We start from the raw sequence: 21,092 nt of genomic DNA, 5'->3' as shown, positions 1-21,092 counted from the left end.
ATTGTATACCAGGTGCAACAATAATACAGTGTTTTTTCCTGAAAGTTCGTAACACCCTGTGGAACATTTTAGCATTTAAAAAATATTGAAATTAAAACTCAATTGTAGCCTTAGCCTTTCTTAACATTCTGCTTTTTGACTAATTCACTTATGTTGGATAATGAAAAAGTTAGGTACTTTGACAACTAGCCATGTTCTTCATCAATACAGTGTGTTTCTAAATAAGTGCCATAACTAACTAATAAACTTTAAGGGGTAATTCTGCATAAAAAAAGTGACAGTTTGATTTATAAACATATGTCTGCAAATGCTTCGTTTCCGAGATACCGGATGTTAAATATTTTCTTACACACTGACGATTTATTTATTGCTCTAAAACCGGTTGAGATATGCAAATGAAATTTGGTGGGTGTAAGAGTCAGTTATTGCGCATTTTTTGACATACAATTATGTATTTTATATTCACCATTGGCGTGCATACGGGTACATTACCTGTATGCACGCCAATGGCGAATATAACATTTTTAGTTGTATGTCAAAAAGTGTGAAATAACTACCTCTTAAAACCTACCAAATTTCATTTGCATATCTCAACCGGTTTTAGAGCAATAAATCAATCGTCAGTTTGTAAGAAAAAATTCAACATCCCGTATCTCGGAAACGAAGCATTTGCGGACATATGTTTATAAATCAAACTGTCATTATTTTTTCCCGCAGAATTATCCCTTAAAGTTTGTCGCACTTACAGTTGAGTCCGCGAGTCTTTACCCGTGCGTCATGAATACCTGAAGAGATAAAACACATACTTTTTATCTAGCATCATTCTCGTCCACGCATGAAACTAATGACAAACCAGCTGCCGTTTGTTATTAAGTAACAACACATGTTATTTTTATGAACCATCTAGAGTCAGTGCATTGAAAAGAGATAGGTACACAAAAAGACGATTCGGTATGTTTTCATATTTTAAGCACAATTTGTTTGACGTTTCTGCTTTGTTTACTTTTGTGGCTGTCAATCAGTTGAATTTTTTGCGGTTTTTGTCGAATTTTTGCGTTTTGAAGTTTCTTTATATTACACAAACAGTTGTTTTCACAACTAATTTTATATTGGGCTTTGAAATTTTAAGGTAAATAATTATATTTTGGCAATTAATATTTAAAACATACAAAGCTAACGTCATTCACACAGTAAAGAAATGATTGTGTTTAGATTTCCGTCAAAGTGAATAAAATAACAAAAATAAAATATGTTACTGAATTTTTTTATAAATTGTTTATTTATTTATAAATCAATAATATAAGAATTTATTAAGCTACTTCAAATGTAGCTGTAATTCTGCACAAAAATTTTGAATAAAAACTTACATTTGACATTCTATATATTATTTGATAACGTCAAATTTTATAATAAAACCCGTAATCGGAACAGTAGCCACTTTCTGTCAGTTGTTGTTGCGTGAAATAGATTTCCGACTTATTTCGTATGCTTTAAATGATGACGCACGGGTAAAGATTCGCGGACTCAACTGTATTTAGAAACACCCTGTATTGATGAAGAACATGGCTAGTTGTCAAAGTACCTAACTTTTTCATTATCCAACATAAGTTTTTTTTTAATTTAACCTCCCAATTTATTTACAATCTGTAAAACAAGTTACAATAAGTAAATGTTGTGACCACTAGTGTAGGTGACTTGGAGAAAATGATTCATTAATCATTTTCTTTACAAATATTTTACATAGATATAAAATTTTTACTTTTGCTAGCAGTTGCCGCTAGGGCATCTATACCATTTCGTTCGTTGCAATTCGGGACTGCACGCTGGGGTTTGTTTTGGTTGGATCAGGGAGAGCAGCATATGTGCCTCCTGATGAGAGACTAATAAGTTTCGAAACCGGTAGAGGTGCTTGCAGCACTCTCTGATTGGACTGGAATATGGTTCGGCTGTATTTTCGTTTTGCAACGAAATTGAAAATGGTTATTCATTTTAGATATAAAATTGTTTGTCTCTGGGAATTACGGCACATATAACTAAAATCGCGATGGTAAATCACTAGGTGTATTTCGTCTAAGTCTCCGTCTGATTGTGTCTCATCAGGTTTCTGGCTAGTACATTTGGATGTTGTGTCAGTCTGTCTTCGTGTTTCTGTGCAAAGTTGGTGATTTCTTCTTTTACTGTTACAATTTCTAGATCGCGTCTAATAATAATATTTGCAACATACCATGGGGCATTTGTGATTATTCGAAGAACCTTCGACTGGAACCTCTCCGAGATTTCGATATTGGAGTTTGATGCAGTACCCCAAAGTTGGATCACGTAAGTCCATATTGGCTTCAAAATTGCTTTGTAGACAAGTACTTTATTTTTCATCGAAAGTAATGATTTGTGACCAATCAGCCAGTAAAGATTGTGTAATTTGAGACCAAGTTGTTTACGCTTCATAAAAATGTGTGTTCTCCAGTTTAATCTTTGGTCTTGATGCATTCCAAGGTATTTGACTGTTGCTTGCTGTTTTAGTTGGTGGTTGTTGATATATACAGGCGGGCAGTGACCTTTACGGTTTGTGAAGGTAATATGAACCGACTTTGTTTCATTTGTTTGAAAACGCCACCGTTTTAACCAAGTTTGCATTTTGTTGAGGCTGGTTTGCAGAAGTTGAGAGGCTATCCGTGGGTCCTGATGTGCTGACATCACTGCTGTGTCATCTGCATATGTAGCTGTAGTGGTTTGAAAGTTTGTTGGTAAGTCCCCTGTGTACAATAGGTATAACACTGGCCCCAGAACACTGCCCTGTGGAACTCCAGATCCAACTGGAAATAGAGACGTGCCTCATCTCTATGTTGTACAAAAAAAGTAACGGTTATGGAGGTAGGATTTTAAAATTAGGAAGTGAGTGAGAGGAAGCATATTTTTTAATTTGTATAGAAGGCCTGTGTGCCAGACTTTATCGAATGATTGCGAGATGTCTAAAAAGGCGGCAGTGCAGTACATTTTGTCTTCCAATGCCCGATTAACAGTTCTGCATATCCGATGAACCTGTTCTATGGTTGCGTGTTGGGATCTGAATCCAAACTGGTGTGCAGGGATTAGTTCTAGCACGAAGCATTTGCGGACATATGTTTATAAATCAAACTGTCATTATTTTTTCATGCAGAATTATCCCTTAAAGGTTGTCGCACTTATTTAGAAACACCCTGTATTGATGAAGAACATGGCTAGTTGTCAAATTTTTAAGGTGTCCTGATTTTTTTTGGCCAGGAGTGTATATACTTTTGTATGACTGATCAAATTATACCGACTTTATTATCTATACCCTAGTCTATAAGATAAGAGTAAGTCTGCCTTAATACCCGAAGAAAGATTTATAAACTGGTGATTTACAATTCTTTTTCTCTCTGTGACTCACATACATTCCCATTTGATTTTAGATTTATTTATATCAATTTACTCTTTTATTAGTCAAAATTCAGAGTTAGCACAATTATATGAAGTGATTTTAATTTCAAGACAAATGTATTCATGTAAATTTTATTTATGTACAGTGGAACCTCGATAAGTCGGATTAATCGGGACCGTGGCTGGTTCGGGTTATCGAAAATCCGGGTTAGCTGGAGAATATCGTAAAAACTAATAAATTACGGTATATTAACAGATAAACTTCATTATTGCAAAAACATGAAATACATATTATGCACAGTACATCTAAATTACGTACAGTTGCATACAGTATTGTTCATATCTGGGTAAACAACTCAGTCGAACCGAGAAAATGTTTATTTTGTCTGATGAAAATCGTTCCGGGTTAGCCGAACTTCCGAGTTATCGGAGGCCGACTTAACGGGGTTCCACTGTATTACAAAATATTCAGTTGTTAAATTCGTGCCCCACACTGGGGTGTGGGGCACGAATTCTACTGGTAGCTTCTCAACCCAACTTATAATGTAAAAAGCAACATCTGCATGTAGTTTATATATTTTAGTCAATAATCGATATTAGGGAACAATCTAAGTAAAATAGTCAGTTACCTTGATTTTTTTTCTTTCTAGGTGATTTTGAAATTAAAATCTGATTGCGATAAACTAAATGATGAACAGTTAGCAAAAATGGCTGTACACCTATTAAACTGTCAGTCTTGGGTTGAAGGAAGACCTATATATGCTTGTACAGATGAAATGTCTATCAAAGATTGTACAATATCTATGGACTCTGACACTTGGACAAGCTATCACCTAATGAGCAATAGAGCAAGGGCAGTTTGTTACTCTATAAGACAGAGTCAGTTCCGAGGTTTGGCCGAACATACTGTGAACCGACTAATGGAGGCAGCTAAAAATCAATTAAAAAATCTAGGAGAGATTACAAATACACAACAAGGTTTAAAAGACATGACAGAAAAAACATACTATACTCTTAAAGAAGGCCACAGAAACTTATTTGAACAGCAGGACGATTTGAAAAAAGCACAGTTTGTAGGACAACTAGCTATTGAGGATAATATTAAAAGATTAGCTGACGAAAAAAGATTGATCAGAGAGACCCACGACAACTTAGTTATAATGACAAGAGCAGTACAAGAGAAATTAGAAACTTCTTTAAATCAATTACAGGATCAGACTGATGAAAGTAAAGTTAATCATAGGGAGTTACTTAATGATTTGCTAATTATTCAAGAAAAAACTAAAGATATCTTCGAAAAAATAGGTAAGTTAGCAATTTTTATTCAAAACTGATTTATTTGTGGTATTTTTAGGTTGAATTTGGCAATTGTAAGAAGTTTGTAAGATTAGCTTTCGACCAAAATCACAAAGTGTCATTCATAGAGGGTGCCCCAAAAGTAGCAGGACGGTCGAATATCTCGCAAAATATACATCGGATCAAAAAACTGAAAAATACGTTTTCAATATTTTTCAAAAATCTATCGAATGACATCAAATATGACAGCCCCCTCCGCACCCTGGAGCTGAGGTGGGGGGTCACTTTTAAATCTTAAATGGAAACCCCCAGTTTTTATTGCAGATTTGGATTGCTTACGCAAAAATAAGCGACTTTTCTTCGAAACATTTTTTCTAATTGTGCATAGATGGCGTTATAATCGGAAAAAACTATGTATCCTGATCTTCTTCTTAACGTGCCCTATCAAGTCCCCTTGACGTTGGCGATTAACATGGCGAAACTGTCTCTGTCTCGAGCTATTCTAAATAGGTGTTCTGCTTTCTTTATTCCTGTCCACTCCCGGATATTCTTCAACCAAGAGACCTGCTTTCTACCAATTCCTCTGCGTCCTTCGATTTTACCCATCATAATAAGTTGAACCAAGCCAACCAGTGGAACAGGCTGGCTTCCGCAAAGGATATAGTACATCAGACCATCTGCTGACAATGAGAACATTGATAGAGAAGGCAAATGAATACCAACTACCCGTATTTCTTGCCTTCGTAGACTATGAAAAGGCGTTTGATAGTATCGAGATGTGGGCCATAGAACAAGCTATTAATAATTGTAGAATAGATTCGAGATATAGACAACTAATACATAATATATATGAAAATGCAACTATGATAGTACAACTAGACGAAAATACAAATCCCATCCCTATTAAGAGAGGCGTGAGACAAGGAGACGTAATATCGCCAAAGCTTTTCAACCTAGCACTAGAAGACGTCTTCAAAACGACAAATTGGTCAACCTATGGCATTAACGTTAATGGCAAGAAGCTAAACCACCTCAGATTCGCTGACGACATTGTGATTATAGCGAGCTCATTCGAGGAACTGCAAATTATGATGGAGGAACTCGCAGGCAGCTCCCAATACGTCGGCCTGAAAATGAACATGAAGAAAACAAAAATAATGACAAACACAGATGACCCCAGACGCATAACTATAAATGGCAGTGAGATAGAAAAAATCCAGGAATATATCTACCTAGGCCAAATCCTGAAACTAGACAAAGAAAACCAAAGTGCGGAAATTAATAGAAGAGCAAGACTAGCATGGGCAGGATTTGGAAAACTTGGTTGGATACTTAAGAACCGCAAAATACCTCAATATTTGAGAACCAAAGTGTTCAACCAGTGCATCCTTCCTATCATGACATATGGGTGTCAAACCTGGACCCTAACCAAGGCAAATATGAATAAACTAGCCACAACACAAAGAGCTATGGAAAGAGCAATGTTAGGTATACGACTGTCAGATAAAAAGAGGAACGACTGGGTAAGATCAAAAACAAAAGTCGAGGACATAACAACAAAAGTTGCCAAACTTAAATGGAGCTTCGCAGGCCACACTGTTAGACAAAAAGACCAACGTTGGAATGCAACGATACAACATTGGAGACCTTACCAAAGTAAACGACCGAGAGGAAGACCACAGATGAGATGGGTTGATGATATTAAAAGAGTAGCCGGAACGAATTGGAAATATGTTGCTCAGGATAGAGACCGATGGAAGGAGTTGGGAGAGGCCTATGTCCAAACGTGGACGATAGAAGGCTAAGAAGAAGAAGAAGAAATAAGTTGAAGAATATTATACCAGTCTCCCCTTACTACGTGTCCAAAATAGGCCATCTTTCTATATTTGATGTTATCAAGCAGCTCGCGGGTAGCATTTGCTCTCTTAAGGACTGCCACATTTGTCAGCATAGCCGTCCATGGTATTTTCAGAATACGTCTGTGCAGCCACATTTCAAAGGCCTCCAAACGGTTAATGGTGGATATTTTTAATGTCCATGCTTCGACACCATACAAGAGGACTGACCAAATGTAGCATTTAATCATGCGCTTTCGAAGTTGAAGTTGCAAGGTATCATTACAGAAGAATGACCTCATTTTTAAAAATGTCGTGCGGGCTATCTCGATTCTACATTTTATCTCTTTATCTGGATCTAGTTGTTCAGTAATATGGCAACCAAGATATTTAAAACTGGGTACTCTTTGAATTATATGACCATCAACATATAACCGTGAATCTTGATGGGCCAAACGGCTAAATACCATGTATTTTGTTTTTGAACAGTTTATATTTAGGCCAAACTCTCTTCCCACTCTGTCAATGGCATTTAAAAGGTGTTGTAATCCATTCATATCATCACTTAAAATAACTGTATCGTCTGCATATCTGATTGTATTTATCACAATTCCATTAACCTTCACACTCCATTCCAAATTATGCAGCGCTTCCTTAAATATTCTAGCTGAATACAAATTGAAGAACAGTGGGGACAGTATACAACCCTGTCTGACGCCTCTTTGTATTTTGCATATTTCTGTTGATTTTCCATTTATGCAAGCTGTCGCTGTTTGACGCCAGTATAATTTTTCTATGATTCGTACATCTTGACTATCAACTCCTTTATCCTTTAGGGTCGATTTCTCATACCTGCGTTAATCTATGGTTCAGTTGAACCAGGTTCACCCGTGATCTGTGGTTTTGTTTGAAATGCATTTCTCATTGCGCGTTCATGTCAGCGCTCGTTCTACAGTTTTCGAGAAATGCCAATAGATGGCAAAAGGTAAAAAACTGTCGCCATTTTGAACTACCATTTTTATGCTGTTTTTGAATAAAGTTAAATTTAAGTACTTATAGTCAAATAGTCATTTTAATAATTATAAATAAATATTATAAAAACAAAAATAATGTTATCGTTTATCGTTGGGCTTAATATAATAAAATAGGATATATTTATACTATGACAGCGTTTCGTGTTAATACAACGCATGCGTAGTCCATGGAATCATCTGAACTGAGTTCTGAAATCTTTGAACGGCCGAATTCCACCGTTCAAGTTTAAACTGCCATCGGTTGATCGTGAATTGAGAAAGACGATTTTGACTTTAAACTGACGTTTACTAGAAGTTCAGGTTAAACTGGAGTTGAACTCGATATGAGAAATTGGCCCTTAGTATTTTAATTAATTTGTGATGTTGTACTCGATCAAAGGCCTTCTCATAGTCAATAAATACAGCAAAGACGTCTTTCCTTTGATCTCGGCATTTCTGCAATAACACATTTAGTGCAAAGAGTGCGTCCCGGGTTCCCAGTCCATTTCTGAAGCCAAATTGTGTTTCATCCTGGTCTTCTTCACATTTATCTCTGATTCTACTGTGGATGATACGTAGAAAGATTTTCAAGGTGTGGCTCATAAGGTTTATCATTCTATAGTCGCTACAATTTTTCGGACGTTGTTTTTTTGGTAGGGTTATGAATTCGGACTTTAACCAATCTTCAGGGATATCACCAGTCGAATAAACATCATTGAAAAGTTTGACTAGTATTCCAATGTTCTCCTCATTTATGAGCTTTAACATTTCTGTAGGTATGTTGTCGGGACCAACGGCTTTCTTGTTTTTTGCCAATTTTATAGCATGTTGTATTTCTGATTTTAGTATTTCTGGTCCTTCACATTCATCTAAAGTGTCCAGTTCTTCGGGTCTATCATCATTATACAGTTCATTTATATAATTATACCAGGTAGTTCGAATTTCGTGTTCGTCTATTATCATTTTTCCCGACGAATCGGTTATAGTATGTGGAGTTTTCTTATAATAAAGACCAGCTACTTCTCTAACTTTTTTAAACATATTAAACGTATCATGTTTTTCATTCAACTTTTCTAATTCCTTGCATTTATCCTCTATCCATTTTTCTTTAGCTACCTTTATTTTTTGTTTAATTAGTTTCTGTTTTTCTTTGTATTCTGTTTTGTTATCTTTCAGTTTTCTTCTCTGCTCCATCAATTCCAGGATTTCATCAGTCATCCATTGTTGTTTTTTGTGCCTCTGCATCGTTGTTGTATATTTTTCCATTGTATCCATGTATCCTGATACCCTAGGTAAATTATAGAAACAGTCTAATATCTCGAGAAATAGGTACACTTCTAAATGAAAAACCAAAAAACACGTGTTTAATATTTTTGAAAAACCTATCGAATAACACTAAACACGTCCCCCCGCCACTCCATCCCATGGAGGTTGGGTGGGGGTGGGGGTAACTTTAAAATGTTAAATAGGAACCCCATTTTTTATTGCAGGTTTGAATATGCAATACCTCATAAAAAGTAATTAACGTTTATTCGAGACATTTTTTAGATTTGTTGATAGATGGCGCTAATAAATCGTATTTTTTCAATTACAACGCCATCTATCAACAGTGTTAAAAAATATCTCGAATAAATATTCCTTATTTTTTTCACGAGGAATCGAAATCCGCATTAAAAAATGGGGGTTCTTATTTACGATTTTAAAGTTACCCCCACCCCACCTCCATGGGATGGAGTGGGGGTCGTGTTTAATGTTATTCGATAGGTTCTTGAAAAATATTAAAACCTTGTGTTTTGGTTTTTCATTTGGAAGTGTATTTCTGGAGATATTAGATCATTTCTATAATTTACTTAGTGTATTAAACAATTCGAAAAAAAAGGCTCGAATAAAGGTTACTTATTTTTACATAAGGAATCCAAATCTGCAATAAAAAATGGGGATTAATATTTAAGATTTTAAAGTTACTCCCGACCCACAGTGGTGAATTTCGCCGAAAACCTGGCCAAAATGTAAAAATCTAAGTTTATGGGTATACCCTGAGAAATTTTATATGAACATTGCCCTGTAGGTTTTTGAGAATCATAAACGGCGAATCATAAATACAAGCAGATCATGCATGGGCGCCCATCTAAAAATTTTTTAGGGGAGGGGCCAGACGTGAATATGTTTTGTATGTACATTACATTTTGTATACTTTGGATGACAATATATTATAGTTTAAAGCAATAGAAAAGCTAGGGGGGCCGTGACCATGCCCCTGGACATGGGCGCCTATCAGATAGTATATTTATATTAGTGTAAAGTTGTGATTGAACGACAGCGGACCAAATAAAAATTAAGTGTGTTATACAATAATATTGGGGCATTGTTTGGTTTTCATTTAGAACTATAGACGTGTATTATTTTGTTAGTTTATAGTGGATGCTATGTCTGGAGGTAAGTGGAGTATTTTAATATACTTTTTAGACTTTTTTCTTCGTAAAATAAACTTTATTTACAACATGTTTGCAAATTGGCAAGAACTTTCAATCGTTTTAAGTTTTCCAAGTTTTAAAAAGGGAAAAGTAAAAAAGTCTACTTTGCTCAGCAAAGATATTTTGTTTAATAAATAGTTCAAAATGTATATAAATATTCCTCAAAAAATCAGCTGCAGAAAAATGCATCCTTAGCGGAATTTTTCATTTTAAAGAAATATAACATTCTGAAGAATTTGTACATGAAAAGACTTTAATAGTATATGGTTAGTTAATAAAGTAAGAACAAAATATGAAGCATCTGATCTAGTAAATTTACAGTTTTTTTTACACAAGAGCCGCCGTTTTTTGTTATTTTTTATGCTTTCTTATTCTTTTTCTTAATCTGTAAGTCCTTTTACTCTTATGTATAATCCTGTTTTTGCTTCCTTACTTTTATATTTTTTAATAATTTTGGTCGTGTGAGCCAAAAATTTTAATTTTTTAAAAATGAAATGCATAAACGAAACTTTGTGTTAAGAAGCCACACATTGGTAGGTAATAATTATAATTAATCGGATCCATACAAAACAATTAAGATGTATTAAGAGTTCACCTACCTGTTTTTGGCTTCTTAATATAAAGTATCGTTTATGAATTTTATTTAAAAAAAGGCAAAATTTTTGGACTCACACGACCCAAATTATTAAAAAATATAAAAATAAGAAAGCAAAAAGATAGACCCATACATAAAGGTAAAATGACTTAAAGATTTAAAAAAAAAAGAAGAAGAAAGCAAAAAAAATAACAAAAAACTGCGGTTCTTGTGTAAAAAAAACTGTAAATTTTCTGGATCAACTGCTTCATATTTTGTTCTTACTTTATTAACTGACCATAACATTAAAGTCTCTTAATGTAGAAATTCTCCAGCATGTTACAGTTTTTTAAAATGAAGAATTCCGCTAAGTTTGCAACTTGTTGCAGATGATTTTTTGAGGAATATTTATATACATATTGAATTATTTATTAAGCAAAAAATCTTTGCTGACTAAAGCTGACTTTTTTACTTTTACCATTTTAAAACTTAAATATTGTAAACAGAAAACGATTGAAGATTCTTGCCATCATTTTGTAAATATGTTGTAAATAAGGTTTATGTTAGGAAAAAGAATCTAAAAAGTATATTGAAATACTCCACTTACCTCAAGAAATAGCATCCACTATAAAATAACAAAATAATACACGTCTATAGTTTTAAACAAAAACCTAACAATGCCTCAATTGTATAACACACTTTAATTTTATTCGGTCCGCTTTCGTTCAATCCCAACTTTACACTAATATAAATATGTGATATGCTTGTATTGTTCTACCCTCAACGGCCGTTTATGATCCTCCGAAACCTACAGAGCAAGATTCATATAAAATTGCTCGGAATATATAAACTTAAATTTCACCACTGTGCGACCCCACCTCCAGGGGTTGAAGTGGGAGCCGTGTTTCATATCATTTGATAGATTTTTGAAAAATATTGAACACCTATTTTTCAGTTTTTCAATCGGTTGTTCATTTCGCGAAATATTCGACCGTCCCGCTACTGTTAGGACACCCTGTATAGTACCCACATGATGTTTTTATCTTCTAATTGTAGGACTTATTGCCCGAATTTTTCCATAAAGCAGTTTTCATTTACTGGCATATTTTGTGGTAGGGCAAGGACAACAAAACCAAATTGATTCTTCTGGAAAATGATAACTATAACATTCTAATATCTCATTGACCGGCGTGACGATAAACAATGAAATTACTTTGAAACCCACTGGTTTTTAGGACTACAACTAAATCCAAAGCTTAGCTGGGAAGATCACATAGATAAACCAAGTGGTTGTTGCTATGTAATTAGAAATATAAGGGATACTGTATGTTTTCATATATTAAAACTAATGTACTATGGCTTGGTGCAGTAAGCTCTTTAGTACTGCTTAATATTTTGGGGCTCATCTCCGTACATAAATAGAGCTTTTATATCTCAGAAAAAATACTATGAATATGAACTATGTTTAAAGTATCACCAACTACATCGTGTAAGCCACTTTATCAAATCTAACATTTTAACTCTTCCTAACTTATATATTTTCAACTAATACTGTATACAAAAAAACATGAGCAAACGTTCCTTAGAAAAGCTGATCCAAGTATAGCATAAAGTAACATAGAGTAACCTCGAAACTAAGTATGTAGTTGTTGTTATGTAACTAATTAGAAATATAAGGGGTACTGTATCTTTTCATATATTAAAACTAATGTACTATGGCTTGGTGCAGTCAGCCCTTTCATCATCATCATCATCATCAGTGGCGTTACAGCTCTTTATGAGCCAAAGCCTTCTTCAGAACAATCCTCCATTCGTCCCTGTCTCTGGCAACTCTTCTCCATGCTCTAATTCCAATAGATTTTAAATCAGTTTCTATGTTGTCTTGGTACCTAAGTCTCGGTCTTCCTCTTGCTCGTTGTCCTATCGGCCCTCTTCGGTCAAAAACTTTTCTGACTATGGCATCTTCCTCTCGCCTGATTACGTGACCTATCCATCTAAGGCGTGCTACCTTAATGAATTTTACAGCGTCAGGTTCTCCAAAACTTCTATACAACTCAAAGTTGTAACGCCTGCGCCACAAACCTTGTTCTTTTATGCCACCATATATTCGTCTTAGGATTTTTCACTCAAAACGTTTGAGCAGTTCTTGGTCATTCTGAGTAAGTGACCAAGTTTCTGAGCCATATGTTAGCACTGGTCTTATTAGTGTTTTGTAGACAGTCAATTTAATTTTTCTAGGTATTTTTGAGGCCATCTGTCTTCTTAAGCCATAGTAGCACTTATTGGCGAGCACTATTCTTCTTTTAATTTCTTCACTGACATTGTTATCTCTATTTAGCAGCGAGCCTGCTATGTATAGCAGGTGTATAGCAAGTATATGAAGGTGTCGACACCTTCCAGTTCTAGGTCGTCAATTATTATTCTTGTAGGTGTCGGGTTGCTTGACACAGTGCAACACATCTTCTTCTTCTTAAAGTTCCGCTCCTATCGGAGATTGGAAATCATTCTGGCAATTATAATTTTGTTGGTTACGCGCCGGAATAGTTCAATTGAGCTGCATCCAAACCATTCACGGAGATTGCGTAGCCACGAGATTTCACGTCTTCCTACGCTTCTTCTGCCTTTGATTTTGCCCTGCATTATATTCCTTAAAAGTTCGTATTTTTCACCTGTCATGATGTGCCCCAAGTATTCCAACTTCCTGATTTTTATGGAATTTAAAACTTCGCATTGTTTTCCTAGTTGTTCGAGCACTTGTGCGTTTGTTTTACGATCTGTCCATGATATTTTCAGAATACGTCTACAACACCACATTTCGAATGCTTCCAGGTTTTTAATGTTGGATTGTTTTAGTGTCCATGCCTCAACCCCATACAAAAGGGTGGAGAAAATATAACAACGAAGCATTCTTATCCGGAGCGTTATATTGATATTGCGATTACAGAAAAGTTTCCTCATTCTGTTAAAAATGGATCGTGCAATTTCAATGCGGCATCTTATTTCTTTTGTCTGATCAGTATCTTCTGTGATCCATGCTCCAAGATATTTGTACGAAGATATTTGTTCAATTTCTGTGTTATCCAGTACTAGTCTAACTCTGCTGTTTTGTGCTTTTGTAAATACCATGAACTTGGTTTTCTTCAAATTTATTTTTAGTCCATAATCGTTGCAATGTATATTTAGTTGTTGAGCAAGGTGTTGCAATTCTTCCAGTGTTCCCGCTAGAAGTACGGTATCGTCAGCATATCTTATATTATTAAGTGGCTCACCGTTTATTATTAGGCCCTCATTGACTTCGGCCAACGCTAATTCTGAGATGGTCAACACATACATTTGGTCTTTTGGACATTTATATTTAGCCCCATTCTCTGTGCAGATGCTCTTAACGACCGAAATGCTTCAGTCAGAGATTCTTTAGATCTACCTATGATGTCTATGTCATCTGTGTATCCGACAATTTGTACTGATTTGTTAAAGATAGTACCATTCGTATTAATTTGGGACTCTCGAATTATTTCTTCTAATGCCAGGTTAAATAAGAGACACGATAGTCCATCATCCTGTCTTAGTCCATTTTTGCAATGGAAGGGTCTTGAGAAATCGTTTTGGATTTTTACCATGCTCTCTGCTCCTGTGAGCGTAAGTTCAGTTAATTGGACAAGTTGAAGCGGTATTTGAAATTCTACCAGAGCAAGTAGAAGTTTTTTTCTATTAACTGAGTCGTATGCGGCTTTGAAGTCCACGAATATGTGGTGGATGTTGACGCCGAACTCTAGGGTTTTTTCAAGGATCTGCCTCACTGTAAATATCTGGTCCGTTGTTGATTTATTAGGACGGAAACCGCACTGATATCCTCCTACTATTTCTTCAGCGTAGGGGAGAAGTCTTTTGTACAATACATTGGACAACACTTTATATGCCATATTGAGTAGAGTGATGCCTCTATAATTATCACACACCAACATGTCTCCCTTTTTGTGTAGAAGACACAGTACATCCAACTTTCAGTCTGTGGGTGTTTCTTTCTGTTACCAAATTGCAGTTATCAGTTTATGCATGTGTTTCAAGAGGGTGTCGCCGCCGTTTTTGAAAAGTTCAGCAGGGAGATTATCCGAACCGTGGGCTTTGTTATTTTTAAGTGTTAAGATGGCTTCTCTAATTTCTTCTTCGGTGGGGAGTGACTGCCGATCATCTTCATTAATTTGAAGCATGGGATCCTCCATCTCGCCATCTTCATGATTGCCACTAAGCAGTTCTTCAAAATGTTGCGCCCATCTGTTTAGTATATGTTCCTTGTTACTAATTATATAGCCGTCCCTCTCTTTACAGGCTATTATTCTGGGTTTGTCAGCCCTCTAGTACTGCTTAATATTTTGGGCTTCATCTGGGCTCATGGGGAGTCGCACAGCATGCTCCTAGCTAAATTGTCTTATAAGTTTAAATAGTCTAATAGTCTTGTAAGTTTAATCCCCAAATGATGGTATAAATATCATAATTTAGTTTAACTGTATTATTTAAGTTTAACAATGTAATAATTTAGAAGTAGGTTGAATGCTCGAATATATGGAGTTTATGGGAATAAAAGGCAGATTTCGAGCATATAGTTTACTCAAAATCGATCTCGATCAAATCGAACGAGATCGATTACTTCTTATGTGGGAAAAAAGACATTTTTGAAGACATAACTGCTCTCAATCAATTCACAACTGGCAGCGATCATCGTCTTTTAAGAGCAAGGGCTGTTTTTAAACAGACCAAAACCCGTAGAAACAGGCCACATAATTGTAATCAGATAGATTAAACTAAAATCCGACAGAAGGGAGATGAGTACAGAGAAGTCTTAAGAGAAGAATTTGTAGAATATTATCAACAAGAAATTACCGACATGAACACAATTAATAGAGAAATGCAACGAAAGCTCTTGAAAGCAGGCCTGACTGTGGCAAAGAAAACGAAAAGTAAAGAAGACAAAATAAGCGTTGGAATAAAACGGTTGATGGAAAAGAGACGCCTATTTCTAAGCGAAGGAAAGCGAAACACCGACGGTTTCAAAGAATTGACTAAACAAATAAAGAAGGGAGTAAAGGAAGACTTAAGAATCTACAATGAAAACAAGATAGAAAAAATTATAGAAAAGAACCGAGGCCTAAAATGCTTAAGACCAAACATAGGAAAGCCTCTAATAATCTCATTAAAAGATAAAGATGGAAAAGAAACAAGAGAAAAGAACAAAATCCTAAAAGTTACACAAACATTTTACCGTGATTTATATTCCTCAAACAAAGATCCAGATAACACTGCAAAGGAAAATCTTAAGAAAAAGATAATAAATGTCAACTCAGAAGTACTCCCTAATATAGAATTCTTCGAAATAAAACAAGCTATGGCACAACTAAAGAACAATAAGGCTCCGGGCCCAGATGGAATACTTGCCGAAATGTTAAAGGAGGGGAGTGAAATTATTCTCGAAGAATTGAAAAATCTTTTCAACGAATGCCTTCACGAAGAGGATCTCCCAGATGATTGGAAAGAAAGTTTGACAATAATTCTCTTCAAAAAAGGAGACAGGGGAGATCTGAAGAATTATAGACCAATTTCCCTGCTGTCCCAAATGTACAAACTGTTTGTGAGAGTAATAACTAATAGGTTATCGTTGAAGCTTGATAGGTATCAACCAGTACAGCAGGCAGGATTCCGAAAGGGTTACAGTACAGCGGATCATCTTAGTCAGAACGTCATCGTAAGTCATCTTACAGTCAGAACGCTAATAGAGAAAGCCAATTAATATCACTTGAACTTATACATTGGCTTCGTTGATTATGAAAAGGCATTCGACTCCATAGAACTTTGGGCAATAGAGCGAGCTATGAACAACTGCAGGATAGATTCTCGATACAGAATGCTCATACATAATATTTATAAGAAAGCTACAATGAGAATACAAATAGATGAGAAAACCAAAGTTATACCAATCAACAGAGGAGTTCGCCAGGGAGACGTTATTTCACCAAAGCTGTTCACACTGGGACTTAAAGACGTGTTCAAAGACATTAACTGGGTAGATAAAGGAATAAATGTTAATGAAAGAAAACTGAGTCATTTGAGATATGCTGACGACATTGTAATATTCGCTACAAGTTTCGAAGAATTACAGACCATGATGACGCAACTATTTCAAGCTTCGGAAAAAGTAGGTCTTAAGATGAACTTGGAAAAAACAAAAAAATTGACGAATACACCGAACATTTCAAAAATAACGTTAAAAACACAGATTTAGAAACAGTAAGCGAATACATCTACCTGGGACAGATAATGAAAGTTAACAAAGAAAATCAAACTGCCGAAATTACCAGAAGAATAAGGTTAACGTGGGCAGGATTTGGAAAAATGAGTTGGATCTTGAAAAACACTAAAATAGAACAATATTTGAGAACCAGAGTTTACGATCAGTGTATCCTCCCTATACTTACGTATGGTTCACAGACGTGGACACTCACCAAGGCCAATATGGATAAAATAGTAAAGGCACAGAGAGCGATGGAAAGATCAATGCTCGGGGTGAGGCTCATAGACAAAAAAACAAATACATGGATTAGAAGCAAAACCAAAGTAAAAGACGCAGGAGAACATGTTGCCAAATTAAAATGGAGCTTCGCAGGACACAATGCCCGACTGAAGGATAAAATATGGAATCACGAAATACAACAATGGAGACCGTGGTTAGGAAAAAGAAGTACAGGAAGGCCACAAATGAGATGGACCGATGGCATAAAGAAGTTTGGAGGACACAACTGGAAACAGGTGGCGCAAAATAGACAACACTGGATTGAATTGGGGGAGGCCTATGTCCAAAGTTGGATTACTGAAGGCTGAAGAAGAAGAAGAAGAAGTTTACTCAAATGTTGCCCAAAAAAAACAAGCCAAGATGTAGTATCCGGTTTTTTTTCTTGCCAAGATGTAGTATCCGGCAAATTTCAATTAATTTTTGATCTGTTTGTCCTTCGTCCAGTGTGTGTTTAATGTTATTTATTAGTTGCAAAAATCTTTAAATTACGTTCTGGCCATACAAATGTTATCTACATTTTGCTGGGATGTCTTCCTGTTTTGACGAAATACCCCTGATGATACTAAGTTAGCGAAAGTCTCCTTGGGCAAGATTTGATTAAACTATATGCTCGAAATCTGCCTTTTATTACCATAAATTCCAATGTAATAATTAATTTTACCAAGCAGTTTAAATAGAAATGATTTTATTTTCAGAAAAATCTTCATCGTTATTAATTAAACAAAACGAAGACTTCAACCGGCAATACCGATCGACATTTAAAACTCTTCAAGAAATGAACAAAACAGTTAGTGATTTGGTTGTACTAGTCAAAGGAACTTGGTTATCGCTAGAAGAAAGACTTACATGGATAGTAGCGGCATTAGGTGGAACGGATACAGCTATCGATAGAATATACATTATCATTTGGCATGCTGCGTTTATGTTAATCGCCATGTTAACATGCGCCTTTTTGGCAGCTAGGCCCAGTACTAGGTTTGTAGTAGCGCTACTACCGCCATTAAACCTTGCAGTGGCTTTACATGGTCAGCACCAATATCTGGATGTCTTTAGTTTGGTTGGTGCCATTGGGTCATTTGTAGTAGGTAAGAATTAAACATTTTCTATATGAAGTATTAAGATTCTATATCAACAATGCGGCAACAATGAGTGGCTGTACGACAGTGACAGTGACACTATACTATTAACCCATTAACGGCCGAGACAATAAACAAAGACACATTTGACAATTTATTTATAAGAATGGATTAAAAACACATAAATTAAGACTAATTTACAACCAAAAAAATTTTTTTTTCTCAAAAAAGGAAAAACAGATGGGTGCGTATACACACCTTTGGCCGAATACGGGTACAATTTTTAACAATAGACCGGGGCGCATCTGTAAAAATATTAGTACATTTGGACGTTGAGAGGTGACTCAAATTTTTTTGCAGAAATTGCTTGAAAATAACTCAAATAATAATATTTGAGTTATCCTCCCTCTCAAAAAGGTCCGGAACATTGTTTAAATAATCAAAATGTCAAAAAATGAAGGGAAAATTCGATTTTTTCTTCGTTTTTTGATTATAACTTTAAAAGTATTTATTTTCGAGAAAAGTTGTACTGACATAAAAGTTGCATAATTAAATTTCCTACAATATAGAATTGGTTAAAAATTTAAAAAATAGTCACCCTTGTTGCAAAATAGCAATAATTTCGAAAAAACCATACAAAAACATGTATTCGCATTTTACGCTTTTCAACAATTTATGCTACTTTTAGGACCTTCATATTTCACCCAGAAAAACTATATGATACAGTAAAACAATACTGTAAATTTCATTAAGATCTGTTCAATAAATTTTGCAAAATAAATTTTGCAATCCAGATTTCGCAAGAAAAATTAATTTTTTCAAAGGACTGAAAATAAAGCAGATAGCAAGTTGAAATTTTTTTTGCATATAGAAGTGTACTGTACCTTTCATTTGCAATTTGCAAAATTAAAATCGATTAACTACCACGGCGTCAGGAATTTTTTTAAATAAACATTAATTATTGGTGCTACGCGCAGGACAGCGGATAGTTTGCTCTGATTGGGCATTCCAATTACCTTTGATAATGATTGATACATTTTAATTTTTATTACATTTCGATATAAATAAATAAATTTGTTTATTTCAAAATAAAAACACATACTTTATCCTTTGGAATAACACTTTTAGCAAAAACTTTCTTTGTTCATATATTTTAACTTATAAAATTTTATTATTTTTATACATATGCAATTGTTTAAACAATATTTACAAACAACAATAAAATTAGTTTGATTTTTGTAAAATTAAAATATTAAAATACAACAAAATATGGAGTAAGAAAATTGTATATTAGATAAAGATTGGAAGAAATTTTGGTGGAAATCAACTTGTGTGAATCGAACACCGCTGTCCTGCGCGTAGCACCAAAAATTAATGTTTATTTAAAAAATTTCCTGACGCCTTGGTAATTAATTGATTTTAATATTTGCAAATTGCAAATGAAAGGTACAGTACACTTCTATAAGCAAAAAAAAATTCAACTTGCTATCTGTCTGCTTTAGTTTCAGTCCTGCAAAATTAAAAAAAAATGAATTTTTTTTGCGAAAGCTGGATTGCAAAATTTATTTTGCAAAATCTATTAAACCAATCTTAATGAAATTTACAGTGTTATTTTACTATATCATAAAGTTTTTCTGGGTAAAATATGAAGGTCCTAAGTTTAGCATAAATGGCTGAAAAACGTAAAATGCGAATACTTGTCTTTGTATGTTTTTTTTCACAATTATTGCTATTTTGCAACAAGGGTGACTATTTTTTAAATTTTTAACCAATTATGTATTGTAGAAAATTTAATTACGAAACTTTTGTCAGTACAACTTTTTTTAGAAATGAATAGTTTTAAAGTTATAATCAAAAACCAATAAAAAAATCGAATTTTTCCTTCATATTTTGACATTTTGATTATTTAAACAATTTAAACAACGGACCATTTTGAGTGGGAGGATAACTCAAATATTATTATTTGAGTTATTTTCAAGCAATTTCTGCAAAAAAATTTGAGTCACCTCTCAACGTCCATCTTAAAACAGATGCGCCCTGGACTACAAAGGAACATATTGTATCTTAAATATAAATTAAATTTTAAGATGAAAATTTTCGAAACATTCGGGGTGTAGGTGCACTCTACACTTTTTATTTAATTAAATAGTACCTATTACTTTTATACATCCTACATTTTTTCTTGCGCTATTATGGTTTTTTTTATAATATGGCCAATATTGTCAAATCTAGTTTCATCTGGTAACGCAAATTTAGATGGACGTAAATTTACTGAGTTTGACACGGATGTAGTGGTTTCTTCACTATTCTCTGCATGTCCACTATATTTTAGTAAGTTAAGAACCAATCTCGAAAGAAACTCCAGTTGGGAAATTTTAGAATCATTCTCAACTTTAAAAATTTTCCATTTATGTCGGCTCATGCTTTCTCTTATAATGCTCATGCTTCTTTATCCTCATCCTTCGACCAATACCTACAGTCAACTTGAGGCAGAGTGTGATAACCAGATAATATACGTATGGCAATCAATTTTTTTAAATCTATGTCATTCATTTCAAAATCCTGACGGTTATTCTGCGATGCATAAATATTTTTTGTAAAATATCGAATGCTCTCAACTACTTCTCTATCAAAAAAGAGTGAAAAAACTTCAATAGGTGACTTGCCTCCATATTTAGCTTTTAAATTTTCTAAACATCGATCAGACTGATGTTGAATTACTGCTGAGTACGAAGCAGTATCTGGTTTTACCTAACTTTGGACAAATTTGAATTGATTATTTTTGCCTTGTTCTTTCTTTGGACGTTTTGATCTGTGGTTCAGAGGAATATCATAATCAGAATCGTCAGAATTCCCATTC

The 21,092-nt window shown here is 34.6% G+C and overlaps 1 protein-coding gene across 2 annotated transcripts in view; it reads left to right on the top strand.

Moving 5' to 3' along the window:
• LOC114327216 (protein brambleberry-like) overlaps nt 1-21,092 on the top strand; it is a 36,416-nt gene that overhangs the window by 8,891 nt on the left and 6,433 nt on the right. For both annotated transcript variants that reach the window (XM_050657277.1, XM_028275751.2), the window contains exons 2-3: nt 4,050-4,704; nt 17,852-18,241. In XM_050657277.1, coding sequence (XP_050513234.1) covers nt 4,050-4,704; nt 17,852-18,241 — 1,045 coding nt within the window. The remainder of the gene's footprint in view (nt 1-4,049; nt 4,705-17,851; nt 18,242-21,092) is intronic.

This window comes from Diabrotica virgifera, chromosome 1 (genome assembly GCF_917563875.1).
Source record: "Diabrotica virgifera virgifera chromosome 1, PGI_DIABVI_V3a".
NCBI lineage: Eukaryota > Metazoa > Arthropoda > Insecta > Coleoptera > Chrysomelidae > Diabrotica > Diabrotica virgifera.
This window is presented reverse-complemented; position numbering and strand designations above follow the sequence as displayed.